Source organism: Oncorhynchus nerka, linkage group LG19 (genome assembly GCF_034236695.1).
Source record: "Oncorhynchus nerka isolate Pitt River linkage group LG19, Oner_Uvic_2.0, whole genome shotgun sequence".
In the NCBI taxonomy this organism is placed as follows: domain Eukaryota; kingdom Metazoa; phylum Chordata; class Actinopteri; order Salmoniformes; family Salmonidae; genus Oncorhynchus; species Oncorhynchus nerka.
In genome coordinates, this window is record NC_088414.1 from 31,284,058 (window position 1) to 31,306,216 (window position 22,159).

The window sequence follows — 22,159 nt, forward strand, 5'->3', positions numbered from 1 at the left end:
CGAATTCGTAGCGGATGATGGACGATGATGATGGACGTCCACAAATTGACACATACCATACAAAATGTAACATATCATACTTCGAGTGTCTCGGATTTGCTTACAGAATAATATGAAATGCCCTAAAACCACGTTGGAATTGTGCTATTAGAATAGATTGTTATTTTCTGTTAGAAAGCACCCGTTTTGTTTAATTTGTACAGAGTGTGTGAGAGAGAGGAGGGGGGGCGCCTTTCGCAATCGACTTTGAATGTTTCGTGATTAACACGTTGGGACCCGCTGCAAGGAGAACCAGGGATTGGAATGATACTTCTGAAGAGAATTGCCACCATCATCAGCATCTCAAATGAAACAGATGGGACACAGGGTAACTGTGGCATCGATTTATGCATTTGATTAAATCATCACATTTTTGCCGATCATGCCAATTATGCTGTGAAATGGTTACTGTGTGCCAGGATCCTTTTTGATTGGGGAAATGTATAGCCTGACTGATATCCGAAATAGATTATTATAGCAGTTATGCTATTGACAATATTCAACAAAGTGGATACAATTACCACACGATTTGGCGCTGCTGATGCTGCCTTTTGCATCAGTTCGATGTTGCATGAGTTTGGGCACTGTGCCAGATAGGGGAAATACACTGGATGTGTGCATTAGAAGACTATGGTGTTTTAGCGCGTGTTGAATTCTGTTAGCATATACATTTATGGGAATGTGCGAAAAAATGTCTGAAGCTCATCTACAGTGTGGTTGTTGCGAAGCACTCCGAGGCTCAAGCTGGGCTCGACACTGATAGACTAACCTACGTTTGTAGCTGAAGAGGAGACAAGCAAGCTGATTAATGCTTTACCACCCTGCCTATCAATCAAGCTGTATCAAAAACATATAGCAAGCGTCTTCCTCGCCACCACGATCTTTCCGGATGTCTCTGCAAGACTAGGCAAGTCAGTCAAGTGAGGAATCTGTTGCGCTCGCCGTCCGTGGAGAGCGCGGTTCGAGAGGTAGCCTACCCGAGCCCGTGGAGCTGCGCCCCTTGATCAGCCTACGAGGACGACACTGTACCAGCTCCCCGCTGATGATGATGGGAGGAATCAATGTTCTCGCTAGAAACCTCTTGAGACTAAGCGAACTCTGAGGAGCTCTGCCTGGGCTGCAACAGGACCAGACAGGAGAGAAGAGACCGAGACAGAGCAGACGCTGACTGCGTGCGCCAGGTTGGGCCTGGGTTCTTGCCTGCGCCTGTGGCTCTGGACAGATAAGACACACCTTCCCTCTTTGGGCATTTGTCTGGACAGGTACATCTTAGCTCTATCCCATCTACACTCTACCAAAGCAACTTTAAGTTGTAGCATCAATTTAGCAGACCATAGTATTTTGGGGTCTGACCCTAAGCCGCATCCCAAAGAGCCTCTCCAGGGGCCAGTTTTGTTTACCAGACTAGGCAGTGGTCACCATGCAGGTCTCTTTTGCCTGCACGGAGCACAACCTGAAGAGCCGCAGTGAGGACCGGCTTTGTGGTCTTCGCACTGCGCCACCCCCTGGGGGAAGCAGTGGGGGAGGTGGTGGAGGGAGCAGCCAAGGGGGTAATGGCAACTACAACACCCAGGGCTCAGCCAAGTCCAGGGAGCAGTCAGGGTCCCGCCCGGTCCCCCAGGGCCATGCCCACATGAAGGAGGCAATAGGGCGCCACAGCAGTATGAAATACAGGTGAGCAGGGGGAGGGAGGGATACGGAGAGAAGTGCTGATTATTTGGGGTGGAGAGTCAAAGGGCATGCCAACAGAGTTGGCACAAACAGGTTGGGAGTGTATCTGATTCAATTAGTGTTTTTTTTATGTTGTTCCTGGAGAGTAATGAAGGCTCATGAACCTCTACCTAAACGATGGATGATTATGATGAAGGACTCAGACACTGCCCTCTCTCTCCCTGGAACATGATGGCAGCTCAGGTTACCCCAGAGCACTTCCACTTACCATGAAGGGCCTCTCAGACAGCACCGGCTGCCAGGGGTAACTTCATTGTATTTCAGTTAACACCTGAGGACAGTGAGCAGCTGCATGAGGATGACATCATTTATGGGGCTGGGAGTTTTGGTGTTTGTGTCTCTCATGTCTGTTCTTGCATGTATGTGTAAGCTACGGTGAAAACCACAACAGCTTCGTCATATTTAGATGGTTTCCCATCTAGCATTTAGAATTCATCCAGCTGTGAACGTTATAGTGGGAAGTACAGTACGTACTATGTGCTCCTTTGATAGAATTAGCATCACCAGATCAAAACAATAATGCTCTGTTTCTATTGCACATATTGTGATATTGAAATACAGCAGACAGACATCTCTAATCCCTTTTATTCATTCCAGAATCAGATGGAATGTGATAGAATGGAACAGTCTTTATCAGATTGAAAGCTGCCTATACCAGATGATGTCGGGAGGCAGCTATATTCTGGATGGGTAAAGGAAAATGCCCCTTAGCTCAAACCTGACACCATTCTCTTCACTCAATTATGTTTTCATTTAAGAGGCAGTTTAAGTAGGGAATGAGGCTCAGGAGGAAATGCCAGGACATAGTGGTTTATGTCATTTATGCATATATTGATTTAATTGGATGGGGAGTACTTCCCCTGAAGGGGTGACAGGTAGCCTCGCGTTGGGACGATAATCAAAGGTCACTGGTTTGAATCCCTGAGCTGACTAGGTGAAAGATCTGTCAATGTGCCCTTGAACAAGGCACTTAACCCTAATTGCTTCTGTAAGTCACTCTGGATAAGAGCGTCTGCTAAAATGTAAATGGTTCTGTCATAGTTTTGTTGTTGTTTTTATGAGGTTGCAGCCAATAGGCGGTGGAATAGTGACAGCCGCTCCAGTTGCCAACGGTAACACCCCTGTGGTGCCTAGTGCCCACAGTTTGTGTTATTTCCAAAAGCAGAAGACTTATTAGTCTGCCTCTACTGGAGCACTCATCTCAAAATTCACCCTGCTGCCACCACCAGGGAACAGTGTCACTAAGCCCCATGTGCAAGGACGATTATCAGAGAGCACTTTATATACATTTATATAATTATTATTAATCTGAAACATTCTTTTGACCCAAACATTTTGGACACGTTACACCAAAATGTTATGCATGAGAATCAGTTTGAATATGATCATAGAATATGAAGTCCTTTTCCCACGCTAACTTAAATGGCCAGCGAAGACTAGGCCTTCTCTCCTAAAACAAGCTTAATCAGCATCACTATCACTGTCCCCACCATCATAAAGTGACTTTACCTCACACACGTATCTACTATAAGACATGCTCACTTCACTTCTCGTAAGGAGAACAGCAGACAGTGATGATACTGATTGTAGTGAGCCCCGCTGTGTTGACTGTGTGAGTCTTCTCCTTCTGAGGGACACAGCTGAGAAAGGGGAGGAGAGGTGGAGGTTGGGGAACTCACAACCTCCCTCCGCCTCCCTTTTCTCTAATTGTTCCTTAACTGCATATTTGAACTCATTAGCCAGAGTATTCATCAGAGCTGAGAGGGACTCCTCTTTGGCAGGTTGCAAAATAGAGGAGAAAAACACATGTACAAGTGTGTATATTATACACGGGTGGAAATGTTTATTTATTTTTAATAATCTATTTCAAACATGCACATAATACACACTTGTACATGTGTAAAACAGGACAAATTTAAGCTCCCACCCATCTGTCTGTCTGTCTGTCTGTCTGTCTGTCTGTCTGTCTGTCTGTCTGTCTGTCTGTCTGTCTGTCTGTCTGTCTGTCTGTCTGTCTGTCTGTCTGCCTGCCTGCCTGTCTGCCTGCCTGCCTGTCTGTCTGCCTGCCTGCCTGCCTGCCTGCCTGTATTGTTGTCTCTCTCTCTCACTCCTGTCTCCTTTCTAATTCTCTAAATGTTCTCTCTCCCTGTAATCTCTCTTCACCATTCTACCCCTCTCTCTTTTTCCCTGTTACACTCCCTTCCTCTCCTCTTCTCAGTCAACACTTGCGGTGCATTGCAGCATTCTCTGCACGGTAGTCTTGAGAATCCGTTGTGTGTATGTGTGTGTCTTTGTATAAATGTGTGTGTTTTATATTAGTTTTCATATAGAACGTCAGTAGGTGTAGGTGTTGTATGAGAGTATGCATGCATTAGTATGTATGAACATAAAGGCTTGTTTGTAGTGTGTGTGTGTGCGACACATCTTCATGTGTTAAACCACTCCTTTGGGTGATGTTTAAGCAATGCAGTGTACATGTATATTTGCATACTCTGCCTATCCAGTTTGAGATGAAACTCCCCTGTCTTGTTGCATGTTTCAGTTCTCTGAGTCTTGGTGTGAGTTGGAGCAAAATGGTTCTTCGGCTGTCACCATAGGAGAACCGTTTTTGATTCCAGGTAGAACCATTTTGGTTCCAGGTAGAACCCTCTGTGGAAAGTGTTCTACATGGAACCCAAAAGGGTTCTAACTGGAACCAAAAGGGTTCTACCTTGAACCAAAAAGGGTTCTGCAAAGGGTCCTCCTATGGGGACAGCTGAAGAACCCTTTTAGGTTTTAGATAGCTCCTTTTTTTCGGGGTGTAATTTGAGGGAAGCCTCCAGGACCTGGTTTCCCCATAGCGATGGAACTTAGGCTTACTAGTGTTTTAACAATGCATCTTACTAGTGTCTTTAACCATGCATCTTACCAGTGTCTTTAACAATAGTCTTTAACAATACTAGTGTCTTTAACAATGCATCCCAAAACACCACACAGAGAGAACAGTGTGTCGTTGGAGCATGTGTCGATACTGAAAGGATCAAAAGAAAGACAGCGCTGTTCTCGGATCAGCTTTCTCAATTTAAATCTTACCTTGACATTAGAATTATTTCACAATACTGAAGACGAATCAGCAAGAGATGTTACCACATATGGCTTCAACAATTGAGGCAGCTTTTTCTAATAAATTCTTACCCAATTAAAATGCACTAAATCACAGATTGGGCACGTCATTGTGCATGTTAGGCTACACATCATGAAATATATTGAGACAAATTACAGACGGTAACCCACAAGTAAAATAGAATTGATAGAATTGATTGAACATGACATTTATTTCAATATGAATGAAATGGGCCTATAGCTTTTACTGTAGACTATATTTGGATGCGGTTTTCATTTGAACCGTCTTTTTATATGTGGCTTCAATTGCAAAGACAATGTCAACTTTGTTCTGAAGTTATTGGTGGTCACAGAGAGACAGATAAACCATATGATTCTATGTTTAGCGGAGATCTTCTGTGTATAAAGTGACGCGGGAGGGCAAAAATGCATCCAACGAAGCACTTAGCTGTTCTACGAGTGGTCTGAGGCAGGCTGCTGAATGTTTTCAAGAGCAACGTTAATAATGATGGTTTCAGCTCGGAGAGTTAACAATGCTCCTACAAAGGTTCTAAGAAGTGCTAAGCATTAAGATGCTTTCAGGAAACCGGGCCCAGGATTAGAAGAACAAGGTCAGGGTAGGGTTGTTAGGAGAAGGTTGTGTGGAGACCAGCTCACAGTCCAGCTCACAGACCAACACACAGACCAGCTCACAGACCAACACACAGACCAGCTCACAGTCCAGCTCACAGACCAACACACAGACCAGCTCACAGACCAGCTCACAGTCCAGCTCACAGACCAACACACAGACCAGCTCACAGACCAGCACACATACCAGCTCACAGACCAGCTCAGACCAGCTCACAGACCAGCTCACAGACCAGCTCACAGACCAACACACAGACCAACACACCGACCAGCTCACAGACCAACACACAGACCAGCTCACAGACCAGCTCACAGACCAACACAAAGACCAGCTCAGACACCAGCTCACATACCAGCTCACATACCAGCTCACAGTCCAGCTCACAGACCAACACACAGACCAGCTCACAGACCAACATACAGACCAGCCCACAGATAAGCTCACAGAACAACACACAGACCAGCTCAGACCAGCTCACAGACCAGCTCAGACACCAGCTCAGACACCAGCTCACAGAACAACACACAGACCAGCCCACAGACCAGCCCACAGACCAGCTCACAGACCAGCTCAGAGACCAACACACAGACCGGCTCAGAGACCAGCTCACAGACCAACACACAGACCAGCTCACAGACCAACACACAGACCAACACACCGACCAGCTCACAGACCAACACACAGACCAGCTCACAGACCAACACACAGACCAGCTCACAGACCAGCTCACAGACCAGCCCACAGACAAGCTCACAGAACAACACACAGACCAGCTCACAGACCATCTCAGACCAGCTCACAGACCAGCTCACAGACCAACACACAGACCAGCTCACAGACCAGCCCACAGACAAGCTCACAGAACAACACACAGACCAGCTCACAGACCAGCTCAGAGACCAGCTCACAGACCAGCTCGCAGACCAACACGCAGACCAGCTCACAGACCAGCTCACAGACCAACACGCAGACCAGCTCACAGACCAGTTCACATAGTATGTACTGTAGTATATACTGTAGTATGTACTGTAGGCTATATACTGTAGTACGTACTGTAGGCTATATAATGCCGCATGTACTGTAGTATGTACTGCAGTATATACTGTAGTACGTGATATAGTATGTAATGTAGGCTATATACAGTAGTATATCAAATCAAATCACATTTATTTGTCACATACACATGGTTAGCAGATGTTAATGTGATTGTAGCGAAATGCTTGTGCTTTTAGTTCCGACAATGCAGTAATAACCAACGAGTAATCTAACCTAACAATTCCAAAACTGCTACCTTATACACACAAGTGTAAAGGGATAAAGAATATGTACATAAAGATATATGAATGAGTGATGGTACACAACGGCATAGGCAAGATGCAGTAGATGGTATCGAGTACGGTATATACATATGAGATGAGTAATGTAGGGTATGTAAACAAAGTGGCATAGTTTAAAGTGGCAAGTGATACATGTATTACATAAAGATGCAGTAGATGATATAGAGTACAGTATATGCATATGAGATGAGTAATGTAGGGTATGTAAACATTATATTAAGTAGCATATGTACTGTAGTATGTACTGTAGGCTATATACTGTAGTGTATACTGTAGTATATACTGTAGTATGTACTGTAGGCTATATACTGTAGTATGTACTGTAGGCTATACACTGTAGTATGTTCTGCTGTACGTACTGCAGGCTATGTGCGTTTATGTGTGTATGTTTTGTTTCTCCTTATGCTTTTTTCTTTGTGTGTGTCTATAGTCCCCCACAGACTGACAGACAGCAGCTTTGTGGATCACAACACTGCAGAGGGAGGAGGGGGGGGTAGTTGTCACACGTACTGACAATGACAGTGACACTCCATCACCCTGAACCCAATATAATAATAAGAATAATAAGAATAATATTAATAATATGAATATGAACAATGTATATGAATATTGATAATAAGTGTGTTTTGCATATCTAGCAGTGGCAGCTCTAATTCATACATGCCCCTCTGTTTGTGTGTTTGTCTCTCTGACTGTCTTAGGGCCAGATATTAACTTGATTTCAACTCTCAAAGTGACATTGATGCATGATATACGCTAAAGGCTCCAGCCTCAGTTTGTGTTCTCCAAAGAAATTTGAGGATATAATTAAGCAAGCATATTGAGCTACACTTTTTGAAAAAAAGGTGCTATCTATAGCCTAAAAGGGTTCTTCGGCTGTCCCCATAGGAGAACCCTTTGAAGAACCCTTTTGGGTTCCATTTAGAACCCTTTCCACGGAGGATTCTACTGTACATGGAACCCAAAAGGGTTCAACCTGGAATCCAAAAGGGTTCTCCTATGAGGACAGCGGAATAACACTTTTTTCTAAGAGTGTAGGTACATGGGAGCTGTAAAAACATAAGCTTTCAGGAAAGGCTTGAGATTTTGTGTAGATATCAGCTAAATTGTAATATATCTGTGTTGATGTGGTCAGTATGTTGTGATTTGAATCCCTGTCAGCGTTGAAAGTGAGAGCTAGACTGTTGCCCAGAGGCTGGATTATTTTGGGGAAATAGAATGACTAATGTAATTTACAAAAAAGTACTCCATCATCTCCTTGCAGATACATCTACATTGGATCATTTACACATGCGTTATTTCTTGAGAGTACATGTGACAGGCACACAAACACACAACATGCCTATGTATGTACACACACAAGGGCACACAAAAGCACAATTCTAAAAATAGCTGGCCAGGCAAATAACAATAGAGCAGGGAAAATAAAGCAGCTCTCGTCTGCCTCGATCTAAACGCTCTGACAGTCTGTCTCTTTCAATAGAGCTATTTGTAGCGGACGCAGACAGACAGACAGACAGACAGACAGACAGACAGGCAGGCAGATAGACAGGTGTACAGACAGGCAGACAGGCATGGAGGTAGACAGGTATACAGGCAGACAGACAGGCAGGCGGGCTGGCAGATAGACAGGCAGAAAGATAGACAGGCAGATTGGTAGACAGGCAGGTAGACAGACAGGCAGGCAGGTAGACAGACAGACAGACAGACAGTTTGACAGGCAGGTAGATAGGCAGGCAGATAGACAGACAGACAGCGAGGTAGACAGGCAAACAGGCAGGTAAACAGAAAGACAGGCAGATAGCCAGGCAGGTAGACAGGCAGACAGGTAGACAGACAGTCAGATAGAGAGGCAGGTAAACAGGCAGGTAGACAGGCAGGCAGGTAGAGAGGCGAGGCGCTGGAGATGAAGACAGTGAGCAGCAATGAGTTCTGCTGCAATTCTGCTGCCGTCCCAGCTGGCTCCTCGGCTAATTAGAATGGAGGAGAGCGCCAGCAAAGGAGGGGAGTAGGAGGAGGAGGGCAGGGATGAAGCCCGCAGAATTTCAGTGACACATGCTTGCGTGACCAGGGCTCACTGCAGCTCTCTGATTCCAGTTCTACCCTTCAACAATCAGCTTTCTGGTAATCAGATGTGGCACTGGACTCCAACCATATAAACAATTTCAGTCAACCCATCTGGAAAGGAGAATGTTATTATGGATATACAAGTATATACTGTACAGCTTTATCCGGTGTAGGGGTTAAACCACCCAGTGCTCTATTGTTATAGCCAAGTACACTATATTACACTGAACTGTTGATGTGAGAAGAGTAGAGGTCACCTGTTCAACAGGGGCCGTCTGGGTACTCAGGCGATAATCACTGCCAGAAATACACTCACTTATCCTGATTGATAAAGCAGTGTTATTCACAATGCGTATCTGCAGATTGTGTTGTAAAATTTAGTTGAGAGGTGTAGGCGTTGAACCTAGTTATTTAGGAACCTCATTCTGTGACTGTGCGTACTATGCTAGAAAGCACAAGAAGTGCAAACGTAGGTAGATTTTGGGGTAATGGTATACTGTACATCTTTGTCATGTCCCTAAGAAAGTGTCCATAACTCTTATTGTCATCGGGGAGGGAACTGTGGATCTGTCTCCGTTCATTCGTACGTTAGTCACAGGCGATATCTCAGAAAGCACTGGGATGATTTTGATGAAACTTGATGGTGAATGATGCGTCTTGCCATAGAGATCAGGCATTTACAAAGTTACACTGATTACACACGCGATATCTGAATTGGCCCATGGGGGGAGGGGGGCTGCATCATTTGTGGGGGATGACATGTTTAATGTTGCCTTGTTTTCTCTTCCCTGACCCCGGTCTTTCTCTTCCCTGACCCCGGTCTTTCTCAGGAACCTGGGGAAGTCTGGTCTGCGTGTGTCCTGCTTAGGGCTGGGTGGGTACAGAATAAATGGACCAGAAAAATATGCATTAGAGACTCCCTGAGCAATGTAACAGAACTGATAACAATATGCATTAGACTCCCTGAGCAATCTGTCTGTCTGTCTCTCTGTCTGTCTGTCTGACCGTAGGCACCTGGGTGACATTTGGATCACAGATATCTGACGAGGTGAGTTATGTAACAATGTTTTGGGACACCCTGTTTAATTACTGCAGTGTGCTAAACCAGCGTCACACAGAGTGTTTCTTGGTAGTCTTAAACAAATCTACTTTGAAACAAAAGTGTACACCTCACACACATGGTTATGGGCTTAACAAAAAGAGGACACCTGTACCATGTCAGATATTTTGAGTTTGCATCCCAATATTACACTTTATATACATTACTGAAATATAACAAAACTGTTTGACTTTGGATTTTTCTAATAATCTTTATGAATTATGTAATTATAAAAAATACTAATAACATTCCACCCATGAGGCCAAAGAGAGCGTTTTTGGTCATTGACTGCAGGAAAGGGCTACCCCATTCTGAGGCTGCACCTTTTTGACCTCTCAGTCTCTCTATCACAATGTTAGTATCTATGTCTGTCTCACTCTGTCTCTTTCTCTCTCTCTCGTTCTGTCTCTCTCTCAGTCCCAGTCTCTCTCTCTTTCTCTCTCAGTCTCTCTCTGTCCACTGTCTCTCTCTCAGTCCCAGTCTCTCTCTCACTCTCTCTCTGTCCACTGTCTGTCCCTCAGTTTCTCTCTCTCAGTGTCTGTCTCTTTGTCCCCTCAGATGGCTGAGAACCTGATGACAATTGCCTATGAGGCCGGGGTGAACCTCTTTGACACAGCAGAGGTGTATGCCTCCGGCAGGTCAGCTTTTCACACCTCCTTTCACTGCTCTCTTCTATTCCTGATCTTTGTCTGTATACACTTCCTGCCTCACTCCATCTCTTTCTGTCAATCTTTCTGTCTCCCCACTGATTTTTATTCCATCACATCTTCTCTCCACAGGGCTGAAATCACCCTAGGGAACATCGTCAAGAAGAAAAGATGGAGGTGATATTACTCATATTTCTAATGTGACTCATGTGGATATGAATAGCTGTCTGTCTAACTATATTACATCATAAATATTTTTCTGTGAACTTTGCTTTTCACATTTATTAAGAACAGACAGACCTTTTTTTTAAAATATGATAGATTGTTTGAATAAATAGATTGTTTTTTTTCATACTTGTTTTATTATTGCTGGTTCTGTTGGCACTTTTTCAAATGCTTTTAGTTTCTCTGTGGTTGACATCAAATTACTATGTGATGAAAATATAGTCTATTTCCTTGTCCCCTCTAACCTCTCCTCCCATTTCTTTGGCAGGCGTTCTAGTTATGTTGTGACAACCAAGATCTATTGGGGAGGGCAGTAAGTATCCTGGGAAAAAGATGCCAGATATAACAGTCATAAGTTCTTCATTGTTCTGACAAAGTGACTCTGTATTGTTGCTGTCACTCAGGGCAGAGACAGAAAGGGGACTCTCCAGAAAGCACATCATTGAAGGTAGAGTCAAATTGACTTATAATAGGATACAGTGGCAATAGTGATTATGAAGATGATGATGATAATGATGAAGATGATGATGTGAATGATGATGTGAATGATAAGGATGATGACCATACTGATGAAGAAGATGATGTGAATGATGATGAAGATGATGATGATGCCCATTACGTTGCAGGTTTGAGAGGATCCCTGTCCAGACTCCAGTTAGATTATGTGGACATTGTCTTTGCCAACCGGAATGACGTCAACAGCCCTATGGAAGGTCAGTCATAGTCACACCAGTCCTTCGACTTTATTGTCCATCTGTTACAACGGAAATGTGTCTTCTGCTCTGCTCACAAGCCTTTGTAGCGTTTATTACTGAATCACTTGTTAAAAAGTGTCTTAATGTTTACATTCTAAGCATGCAATATCTTTGTTGCAGTATGTTTATTACCCCCATGTAACAAATTGGTTCATGTTATTTGCAGAGATTGTCCGGGCCATGACCTTTGTAATAAATCAGGGCATGGCAATGTACTGGGGCACCTCTCGCTGGAGTGCCATGGAGATCATGGTTAGTCCCCTGTTATTGCTCCCTGTTACCTAATACATTCCAGTCAACCTGCTCTTGTCAGTCAATGACGTAAGGCCATGGGTTCTCTGTGGTGAAGGTGTTATTCTGTTTCCCTGCCACCAGGAGGCGTACTCAGTGGCGCGTCAGTTCAACCTGATCCCACCTGTATGTGAGCAGGCTGAGTATCACTACTTCCAGAGGGACAAGGTGGAGGTGCAGCTCCCTGAACTCTACCACAAGATAGGTCAGTCATCCACACTCACACAGCCCAGCGAACAGCACCGGATGTCCTCTCAACAGGATCTCTCTCTCTCTCTCCCTCTCTTGTCTAGGTGTAGGGGCAATGACCTGGTCCCCCCTTGCATGTGGACTGATCACAGGGAAGTACAGTGAGGGTGTACCTGACATCTCCAGGGCTAATATGAAAGTGAGTTCTCCAGACAAAATAAACATGTTTTTAATTAGTTTTCTATTTAATTGGAGTTCTGTAGGTGCTCCCCGACTGTGTGTCTATTAGGCCTACAACCGTGCATGACTCCGTTAAATATTTCCGGGTTTGTTCCGTCTAATATTGGTGCAGGGTTACCAGTGGCTGAAGGAGCGTGTCAACAGTGAGGAGGGACACAACCAGCTGGCCAAGATTAAAGAGCTCCACCTAATGGCCGACAGACTGGGCTGCACCGCCGCACAGCTAGCCATCGGTATGGTGTGTGTTTGTGTATGCGTGTGTGTGTGTGTATGTGACTCTGTGTGTATGTGTATGTGACTCTGTGTGTGTGTGTGTGTCTCTGTGTGTGTGTGTGTGTGTGTGTGTGTGTGTGTGTGTGTGTGTGTGTGTGTGTGTGTGTGTGTGTGTGTGTGTGTGTGATTGTGTGTGTATGTGTGCGTGTGTGCATGTGTCTGTGTGTTTATTGTTTTGTCCATCTCTGTTATCTTATGACTGTCTGACACTCAGAGGCTGCGTTTAAACAGGCAGACGAATTCTGATATTTTTTTCACTTAATGGTCTTTTGACCAATCAGATCAGCTCTGAAAATATCAGAATTGGGATAAACGTAGCCTAACATACTGTTTAGAATTTTTTTTATGAATTAAAAAGGATGTGTCAATCTGCCACATCCACACAGCCTCCATCTCTAAGCCCTCTCTGTGTTCTCTCCCTCTTTTCTGTCCTCTCAGCCTGGTGTCTGCGCAGTGAGGGAGTGAGCTCAGTGCTGATGGGTGTCTCCAACACTGACCAGCTGGTGGAAAACCTGGGTGCCCTTAGGGTAACCACCCTCCCCTCAACATCACACCATCTTGATGTTACACTGCAATGCACACTCAATCAGAGCTCATCAAACTAATGACATTGTTGTGATATAAGCACACCTACATATACATTAATATACAGTGGGGAGAACAAGTATTTGATACACTGCCGATTTTGCAGGTTTTCCTACTTACAAAGCATGTAGAGGTCTGTCATTTTTATCATAGGTACACTTCAACTGTGAAAGACGGAATCTAAAAAAAATCCAGAAAGTCACATTGTATGATTTTTAAGTAATTAATTTGCATTTTATTGCATGACATAAGTATTTGATACATCAGAAAAGCAGAACTTAATATTTGGTACAGAAACCTTTGTTTGCAATTACAGAGATCATACGTTTCCTGTAGTTCGTGACCAGGTTTGCATACACTGCAGCAGGGATTTTGGCCCACTCCTCCATACAGACCTTCTCCAGATCCTTCAGGTTTCGGGGCTGTCGCTGGGCAATACGGACTTTCAGCTCCCTCCAAAGACTTTCTATTGAGTTCAGGTCTTGAGACTGGCTTGGCCACTCCAGGACCTTGAGATGCTTCTTACAGAGCCACTCCTTAGTTGCCCTGGCTGTGTGTTTCAGGTCGTTGTCATGCTGGAAGACCCAGCCACAGCCCATCTTCAATGCTCTTACTGAGGGAAGGAGGTTGTTGGCCAAGATCTCGCGATACATGGCCCCATCCATCCTCCCCTCAATACGGTGCAGTCATCCTGTCCCCTTTGCAGAAAAGCATCCCCAAAGTGTCAGGACTTGGCCAGGGTTGTTCCAGTTTTTGGTCATTAGATTCCCCCATTGTGCTTTTTGACCCTTTTGTTTTCCCTTGTTCCCCATTATTATTTGCACCTGTGCCTCGTTTCTCCTGATTGTATTTAAACCCTTAGTGTTCCTCAGTTCTTTGCTCTGTGTTTGTATGTTAGCACCCAGCCCTAGTATGCTGTGAACTTTTGTTGCGCCCGTTGGAGTCTCTTGTGGAATTCTGTTTTTGTTCTTGTTTATACATTTTTGAGTATCTTTTGGGGCTTTTTCATGCAATACCTACCACCTTGTGGATTTACCTTTTTGTCTTGGAGGATTACCTTTGTTCTCGTGGAATTCCTTTTGACGTTGTGGAGTTATATGTTTGCCTGAAGGACTTTCCTTTTTTACAGTGCCTTGCGAAAGTATTCGGCCCCCTTGAACTTTGCGACCTTTTGCCACATTTCAGGCTTCAAACATAAAGATATAAAACTGTATTTTTTTGTGAAGAATCAACAACAAGTGGGACACAATCATGAAGTGGAACGACATTTATTGGATATTTCAAACTTTTTTAACAAATCAAAAACTGAAAAATTGGGCGTGCAAAATTATTCAGCCCCCTTAAGTTAATACTTTGTAGCGCCACCTTTTGTTGCGATTACAGCTGTAAGCCGCTTGGGGTATGTCTCTATCAGTTTTGCACATCGAGAGACTGACATTTTTTCCCATTCCTCCTTGCAAAACAGCTCGAGCTCAGTGAGGTTGGATGGAGAGCATTTGTGAACAGCAGTTTTCAGTTCTTTCCACAGATTCTCGATTGGATTCAGGTCTGGACTTTGACTTGGCCATTCTAACACCTGGATATGTTTATTTTTGAACCATTCCATTGTAGATTTTGCTTTATGTTTTGGATCATTGTCTTGTTGGAAGACAAATCTCCGTCCCAGTCTCAGGTCTTTTGCAGACCATCAGGTTTTCTTCCAGAATGGTCCTTTATTTGGCTCCATCCATCTTCCCATCAATTTTAACCATCTTCCCTGTCCCTGCTGAAGAAAAGCAGGCCCAAACCATGATGCTGCCACCACCATGTTTGACAGTGGGGATGGTGTGTTCAGGGTGATGGGCTGTGTTGCTTTTACACCAAACATAACGTTTTGCATTGTTGCCAAAAAGTTCAATTTTGGTTTCATCTGACCAGAGCACCTTCTTCCACATGTTTGGTGTGTCTCCCAGGTGGCTTGTGGCAAACTTTAAACGACACTTTTTATGGATATCTTTAAGAAATGGCTTTCTTCTTGCCACTCTTCCATAAAGGCCAGATTTGTGCAATATACAACTGATTGTTGTCCTATGGACAGAGTCTCCCACCTCAGCTGTAGATCTCTGCAGTTCATCCAGAGTGATCATGGGCCTCTTGGCTGCATCTCTGATCAGTCTTCTCCTTGTATGAGCTGAAAGTTTAGAGGGACGGCCAGGTCTTGGTAGATTTGCAGTGGTCTGATACTCCTTCCATTTCAATATTATCGCTTGCACAGTGCTCCTTGGGATGTTTAAAGCTTGGGAAATATTTTTGTATCCAAATCTGGCTTTAAACTTCTTCACAACAGTATCTCGGACCTGCCTGGTGTGTTCCTTGTTCTTCATGATGCTCTCTGCGCTTTTAACGGACCTCTGAGACTATCACAGTGCAGGTGCATTTATACGGAGACTTGATTACACACAGGTGGATTGTATTTATCATCATTAGTCATTTAGGTCAACATTGGATCATTCAGAGATCCTCACTGAACTTCTGGAGAGAGTTTGCTGCACTGAAAGTAAAGGGGCTGAATAATTTTGCACGCCCAATTTTTCAGTTTTTGATTTGTTAAAAAAGTTTGAAATATCCAATAAATGTCGTTCCACTTCATGATTGTGTCCCACTTGTTGTTGATTCTTCACAAAAAAATACAGTTTTATATCTTTATGTTTGAAGCCTGAAATGTGGCAAAAGGTCGCAAAGTTCAAGGGGGCCGAATACTTTCGCAAGGCACTGTACTTTATTAAATACACCGTCTCAAGTACTGCTGTGTCTGCCTCATCTTCTGGGTTCTGCCGACTATTCGTGGTTCAGTTGGTTAAGTGACTGTTTCTCACTCCGGAGACCCAGGTTTGTAACCGGGTCCTGACACAAAGAATGATGTTTCCACCTCCATGCTTCACTGTTGGGATGGTGTTCTTCAGGTTGAACTCATCCTTCTTCTTCCTCCAAACACGCCGAGTGGAGTTTAGACCAAAAAGCTCTATTTTTGTCTCATCAGACCACATGACCTTCTCCCATTCCTCCTCTGGATCATCCAGATGGTCATTGGCAAACTTCAGACGGGCCTGCTTGAGCAGGGGGACCTTGCGTGCGCTGCAGGATTTTAATCCATGACGGCGTAGTGTGTTACTAATGGTTTTCTTTGAGACTGTGGTCCCAGCTCTCTTCAAGTCATTGACCAGGTCCTGCCGTGTAGTTCTGGGCTGAATCCTCACCTTCCTCATGATCATTGATGCCCCACGAGGTGAGATCTTGCATGGAGCCCCAGACCAAGAGTGATTGACCGTCATCTTGAACTTCTTCCATTTTCTAATAATTGTGCCAACAGTTGTTGCCTTCTCACCAAGCTGCTTGCCTATTGTCCTGTAGCCCATCCCAGCCTTGTGCAGGTCTACAATTTTATCCCTGATGTCCTTACACAGCTCTCTGGTATTGGCCATTGTGGAGAGGTTGGCGTCTGTTTGATTGAGTGTGTGGTCAGGTGTCTTTTATACAGGTAACAAGTTCAAACAGGTGCAGTTAATACAGGTAATGAGTGAAGAACAGGAGGGCTTCTTAAATAAAAACGAACAGGTCTGTGAGAGCCAGAATTCTTACTGGTTGGTAGGTGATCAAATACTTATGTCATGCAATAAAATGCAAATGAATTACTTAAAAATCATACAATGTGATTTTCTGGATTTTTGATAAAAAATTACAGACCTCTACATGCTTTGTAAGTAGGAAAACCTGCAAAATCGGCAGTGTATCAAATACTTGTTCTCCCCACTGTATATATATTTATGATTAAAATTCTTATTAATGTCACTTAAAATTCCATTATAGATTGCGCAAACAAGCAATCAATCACCAAATCATTATGTCCTAGTCCTAAACTGACATGCCATGTTATGCCTGCAGCTTATTTCACAGATGACTCCTCAGACCGTGGCTGAGATTGACTCACTCTTGGGAAACAAGCCCCACTCTAAGAAAGAGTCGCGAGCATGAAGTGGCAACGATGGAGCCAAAGACAATCAGAGAAAGATGAAGAACAGCCGAGGAACATCGCTCTTTCACCATCCAGTATAATCAACAAGTTGCATGTCCTCAGTAAAATTTTGCTTCAAGAATTTGCGCATATCCATTTTGCGCATTGCATTGTACCATGTATGAAAAAAGGAAATATTTTAACGTGCAAAAACAAAGATTATAAACTGGGTGGTTTGAACCCTGAATGCGGGTTGTCTGAAAGCCGTGGTATATCAGACGGTATACATCAGGTATGACAAAACATTTATTTTTACTGCTCTAATTATGTTGGTAACCAGTTTATAATAGCAGTAAGGCACCTCGGGGATTTGGGGTATATGGCAAATATACCACGGCTAAGAGCTGTGTCCAGGCAATCTGTGTTGTGCATAAGAACAGCCCATAGCAATGGTATATTGGCCATATACCACACCCCCTCTGTGCCTTATTGCTTAATTAGATCACATATATTACAGATCCCTCACTGACTGATCATGTCCACAAACAGAGGGTGAGGCCAAAGCATGAAGCATTAGGTTTCTGTCTTCCAGAGAGGCCAATGAGGGCAAAGTTGGAGATGGAGAGAGATGGTGGTTGAATGAAGGAGGCGCTGCACTCTACTTTATCAAACATGATGGTGTTATCAATGAAAGGAGAACTCTTTGATGCCATGAAGCAACATGAGGCTCAGCTCTCTCACTGAATGTGTGACCAGCGCTACCATAGGACACTCTTTCTCTGCAGCTGCCTCTGAGTCCGCAGAATGCCTAGTACCCAGCAGAAAGCCAAAGGTTAGCATCACCTCGTCATCTCCGTATGTGACTGGCCTGTCACTCTATGTCCTTGAACAGCAGATTCTTCCTTTTTATCTTCTCTGTGTGTAAACTGTGCACATGTCCCTTTAAGAGAGACCAGCCCAAGCAGGGTGTAAATGTGGCATGGCTTTAGTTATTTGTGCAGATTTGCAGTGCCCCTGTAAGCAGTCTTTTTGCACTAGCAGGTGGGATGGGCTGATCCAGGCTCTGCACTGGCAGGCACATCGTGGAGCTTCGCTTTATTCACTGTTTGCAGCCCGCTGACATGGTCTGTGTCCATGTGCTGTGTATTGTCCTCCATATCAAACCATTTCTGCGTCAATGACAATTAAAACCAAGGCTTTCCCTGCTTGTTTGGAAGAACCTCTTTACTCCTTCATTAAAGACTGGAGTGTGGACCCCGTAATGAGAGGCACAGTAGATCATTCCTACTCAGCCTGAGACACACGGTAGAACCCACTGTGGTAAACTAGGAGTCTTTTAATGTGTTTATGATGCTTTGTTTTAGCAACAAAAACATTTAAATGAGGCCAGATAACATGCAAATCATAACCTTTACATCAAGAATTCCGCTGTCCTCAAAGTGCAATGTTCACCCCATAATATTGTCTGTGTTCAGTCTCACTGAGACTGAGTCAGACAGAGAGATTAGTAGCAGAGTGATGTCAAGTCCCACTGGGCAAAAACTGGTTGAATCAACGTTGTAATTTCCAAAATAATCAATGTGATGATGTTGAGTCAACGTGGAAAACTGATTGGATTTGTAAAAAGTCATCAATGTCGGGGAATGTCGTCTTTTTTTCACCCAACCTTTAACCTCAATCCAATGACAGGCTGCCATTGTTGTTGATGATTTAAACTTGAATTCACACTATTTGACAACTCAACCAAATGCAACTCAAAACTAGACATTGAACTGACGTCTGTGCCCAGTGGGGTGTTTGAATTGATGAGACTATCATTTTAGACATAGGAAGTTAGGAACTCTTTTAGCAGTGGACAAATGATGGGTGAGCACACTGACATACAACAAAACAGAAACACATGTACACACTCGCTTACACTGTCATCAGCCTGTGAAAATATATTTCTATATGTTGCAAAAGATGCAAATAAATGCACAGGACCTAAGGTCGATCAGGATTTAGACTGGTGGGAGGTGTTATATTTGGGGGCAGGGACATAAATGATGATTCTGTGTCACGGCCGTTGAAAGAACTGGACCAAAGTGCAGCGTGGTGAGCGTACATATGATTTTTATTAGAAAAGACGCCGAACAAAACAATAAACACTACACCACAAACCATGCCACTAAAGGCTATGTGCCATAAACAAGGTCAACTTCCCACAAAGACAGGTGGGGAAAAAGGGCTACCTAAGTATGGTTCTCAATCAGAGACAATGATAGACAGCTGTCCCTGATTGAGAACCCTACCCGGCCAAACATAGAAATACAAATAATAGAACATAGAATACCCACCCCAAATCACACCCTGACCAAACCAAATAGAGACATAAAAAGGGTCTATAAGGTCAGGGAGTGACATTCTGACTGATTGAGATTTAGACTGTTGTTTTGGAAGCAGATTATATTGTGTATTTTATTGGACAGCTTGGACACACAGCTGCTTAGCATATTTCTGTAGCTCATTGTAGTTTTTCTTTCAAACCAAATATAAATATTGTCGAATCTCTCCCAATTTTATTATATATTTCTGTCAATTTTCGTCACTATTTAACATCTGTTAATTACATTTAGATATTACCCCCAGTATCAGGATTTACTCCTGCTATGTGAACCTGTCATGTAAACCCTTGGTTTGTGATAAGGCTCAGGAAATACTCCACAGGGCACTAGTGAATTTGGAATGAGAGAGATTTGTTCCACCATTGTTATCCCCCTGTCATTACTGATGAGTGTTCCCGGTGCTTTTTGATACTTGTCTGTTTATGTTTTAATCCCTGGTGTATGTAAATACTTTACTGTTATTAATTGGAATATGTTGAATTCATGTGAAGATTCTGAAGTGAGCAAATGACAGATCCAACCAGCTTGACATGTGGTTTTGTTCTGTGTTTCTGTACCGTTATTAACAGAATCTAAGTTGAACTGAAAATCAACTACCTAATGAACATAAATGCCTAGACTGTAACTTGCCTGCATAACTTATATTTTACTGTCTTGAAACAAAGAAAAGTAAACAAAAAGAGAGAGAAAGAACCCCTGTTTTGAATGTATTATGCTCGCCCTTAAAATATCAGAGAAAATGATATCTCATATAACTCCTATGTCTTTTGTAGGTGGCCATGCAAACAGATATACTGGCAGCTTGGCAGGGCCACACACACACACGTCACACACACACAGTAGATTTCATGGTCTGTCTGCCTTCCGACTATTGTAAAAATTAAGATAAATATTTTTCATTTATTTTAAATTATATCAAGCTTCCGTACTGTATATCCATGTTCCCACAATAACCATTAAATGGCTAAAGTGTTTTACAATATTACATTTTTTAACAGGGAAGAGCAGTATTTCAATGACAGGTAATGTTGATAGTTATTTCATGCTACAAACAGGTTATAGAAAATATTCTAGTGGCTTTCTATTAATGCATCCCTTATACTGTATGCATCAAATCTGATGTTATTTACATACTCATCGCACACAGTCACTCATTGAGCGATCTGGTTATCAATTTGTGTGTGAGCAGAAAGAAAACAAGGTGGTTTACATTTAGCAGACAGCCTTGTGTAAGGGGAACGTCAAGAGAATCATTACCCTGGCAGCAGTGGACAGGGGTATTTTGGAGATGAGATGACAAGACATTCATCATCACCACCTTGTGCCTGTGTGATTAGATGGACTGGTCACCTGCTGTGCTCACCATCCCTAATGGATCCACACCAGTTCCTAGTGCATTTTACAGGCTCTTCTCAACCATGTGGAATGTATTTTTCACAGGACACATTTACATTTAAGTCATTTAGCAGACGCTCTTATCCAGAGCGACTTACAAATTGGTGCGTTCACCTTAAGACAGACACTATGTGAGTGAATAATAGCCAGCCAGAGTACAGAAGTGTCCTGGTGAGTCTGCTTGCACTCTCACTGCTGCACGTCACATCTTCCCCCTCCAGTCTGCTGTCTGTCACTAGTCTGTCATCACTACTTCCTTGACTCTCTCCTTCTGCCTCACTTCCTGTGTTGAAGTAAACCCTCGAGACAACTGGAGGTCTGACCTTTGCAGAGTGAGAAGCGGGGAGTGGGGAGAGACATCAAGGTTGCTTGTTGTGTTGCCAATACTGACCGCTTCTGTGTTATGCACTGCACATATTGGAAAACCAGAATTGATGTCAGATTACATCGTTGAAACACCATCATTTTGCTGGAAAAGGTATGCAAGTGCTACAAGTTCTACTTGCTGCTCCTTCCATTTGTGTGTGAATGAAAGAGCTGATTCATACCTCATCTTAAGATCAACAAGATTCTTCACCTTGACAGAGAGAAATCACATTGACTGATACAATGCCAATGAAGTTCAATGTCGCATACGTATACACACTGCATGGTTTACTGTTTACGGAGGTCCTCTTTTCATACATTTAGTGTGACTTTAACTGTAAGATATAATCCTCCCTTCATCTGATCCATCGCTAGTTGTATTTTTTCATGAAAAGGGATATTAATGCTTTATATTTAATGTTTTACATTTTAGCAGACACTCTTATCCTGAGCAAATTTACAGGAGCAATTAGGGTTGATCACTAGGCTCAAGGGAACATAGACAGATTGTTCACCTAAACTCCTTGGCTTCGAACCATCAACCTTTCGGTTACTGGCCCAATGCTCCTAACCGCTAACGCTGGGCTACCTGCTATTTATTTCATGAAGAAAATGTTCTATCATTGATTAGAGCTATTATAAAAATTTAATAAACATATATTGCAAATTGCAATACATTGAAAAAACTTATTTTTTATATACATTTTTCTGTGTACTGTAACATACACAGACAATTTACAGACAACAACAAAAAAGGCACCGTAATTAAACTCAAGAAACAAAAAAATATATTATTTCAGTACATTCACTAA

General features: G+C 43.2%; 1 protein-coding gene across 1 annotated transcript; it reads left to right on the top strand.

The window, feature by feature from the left end:
- Positions 1 to 281: 281 nt before the first annotated feature.
- Positions 282 to 20,573, top strand: LOC115147049 (voltage-gated potassium channel subunit beta-3-like). Its single transcript, XM_029689038.2, has 14 exons — positions 282 to 1,713; positions 9,738 to 9,781; positions 9,918 to 9,955; positions 10,565 to 10,644; positions 10,786 to 10,830; positions 11,147 to 11,191; positions 11,283 to 11,326; positions 11,505 to 11,591; positions 11,800 to 11,885; positions 12,009 to 12,129; positions 12,218 to 12,312; positions 12,466 to 12,586; positions 13,065 to 13,153; positions 17,133 to 20,573. Exons 1-14 carry the CDS (start codon positions 1,460 to 1,462, stop codon positions 17,220 to 17,222), a joined length of 1,239 nt encoding a protein of 412 aa, XP_029544898.1. The 5' UTR covers positions 282 to 1,459; the 3' UTR covers positions 17,223 to 20,573.
- The last annotated feature ends 1,586 nt before the right edge of the window (positions 20,574 to 22,159 follow it).

Excerpts from the sequence above, each read along its gene's own strand:
- LOC115147049 (XM_029689038.2), top strand. The coding sequence starts at position 1,460 with ATGCAGGTCTCTTTTGCCTGCACGGAGCACAACCTGAAGAGCCGCAGT. Across the intron at positions 9,956-10,564 it reads GATCACAGATATCTGACGAG|ATGGCTGAGAACCTGATGAC; the intron begins GTGAGTTATGTA and ends TTGTCCCCTCAG. Across the intron at positions 11,592-11,799 it reads CGTCAACAGCCCTATGGAAG|AGATTGTCCGGGCCATGACC; the intron begins GTCAGTCATAGT and ends TGTTATTTGCAG.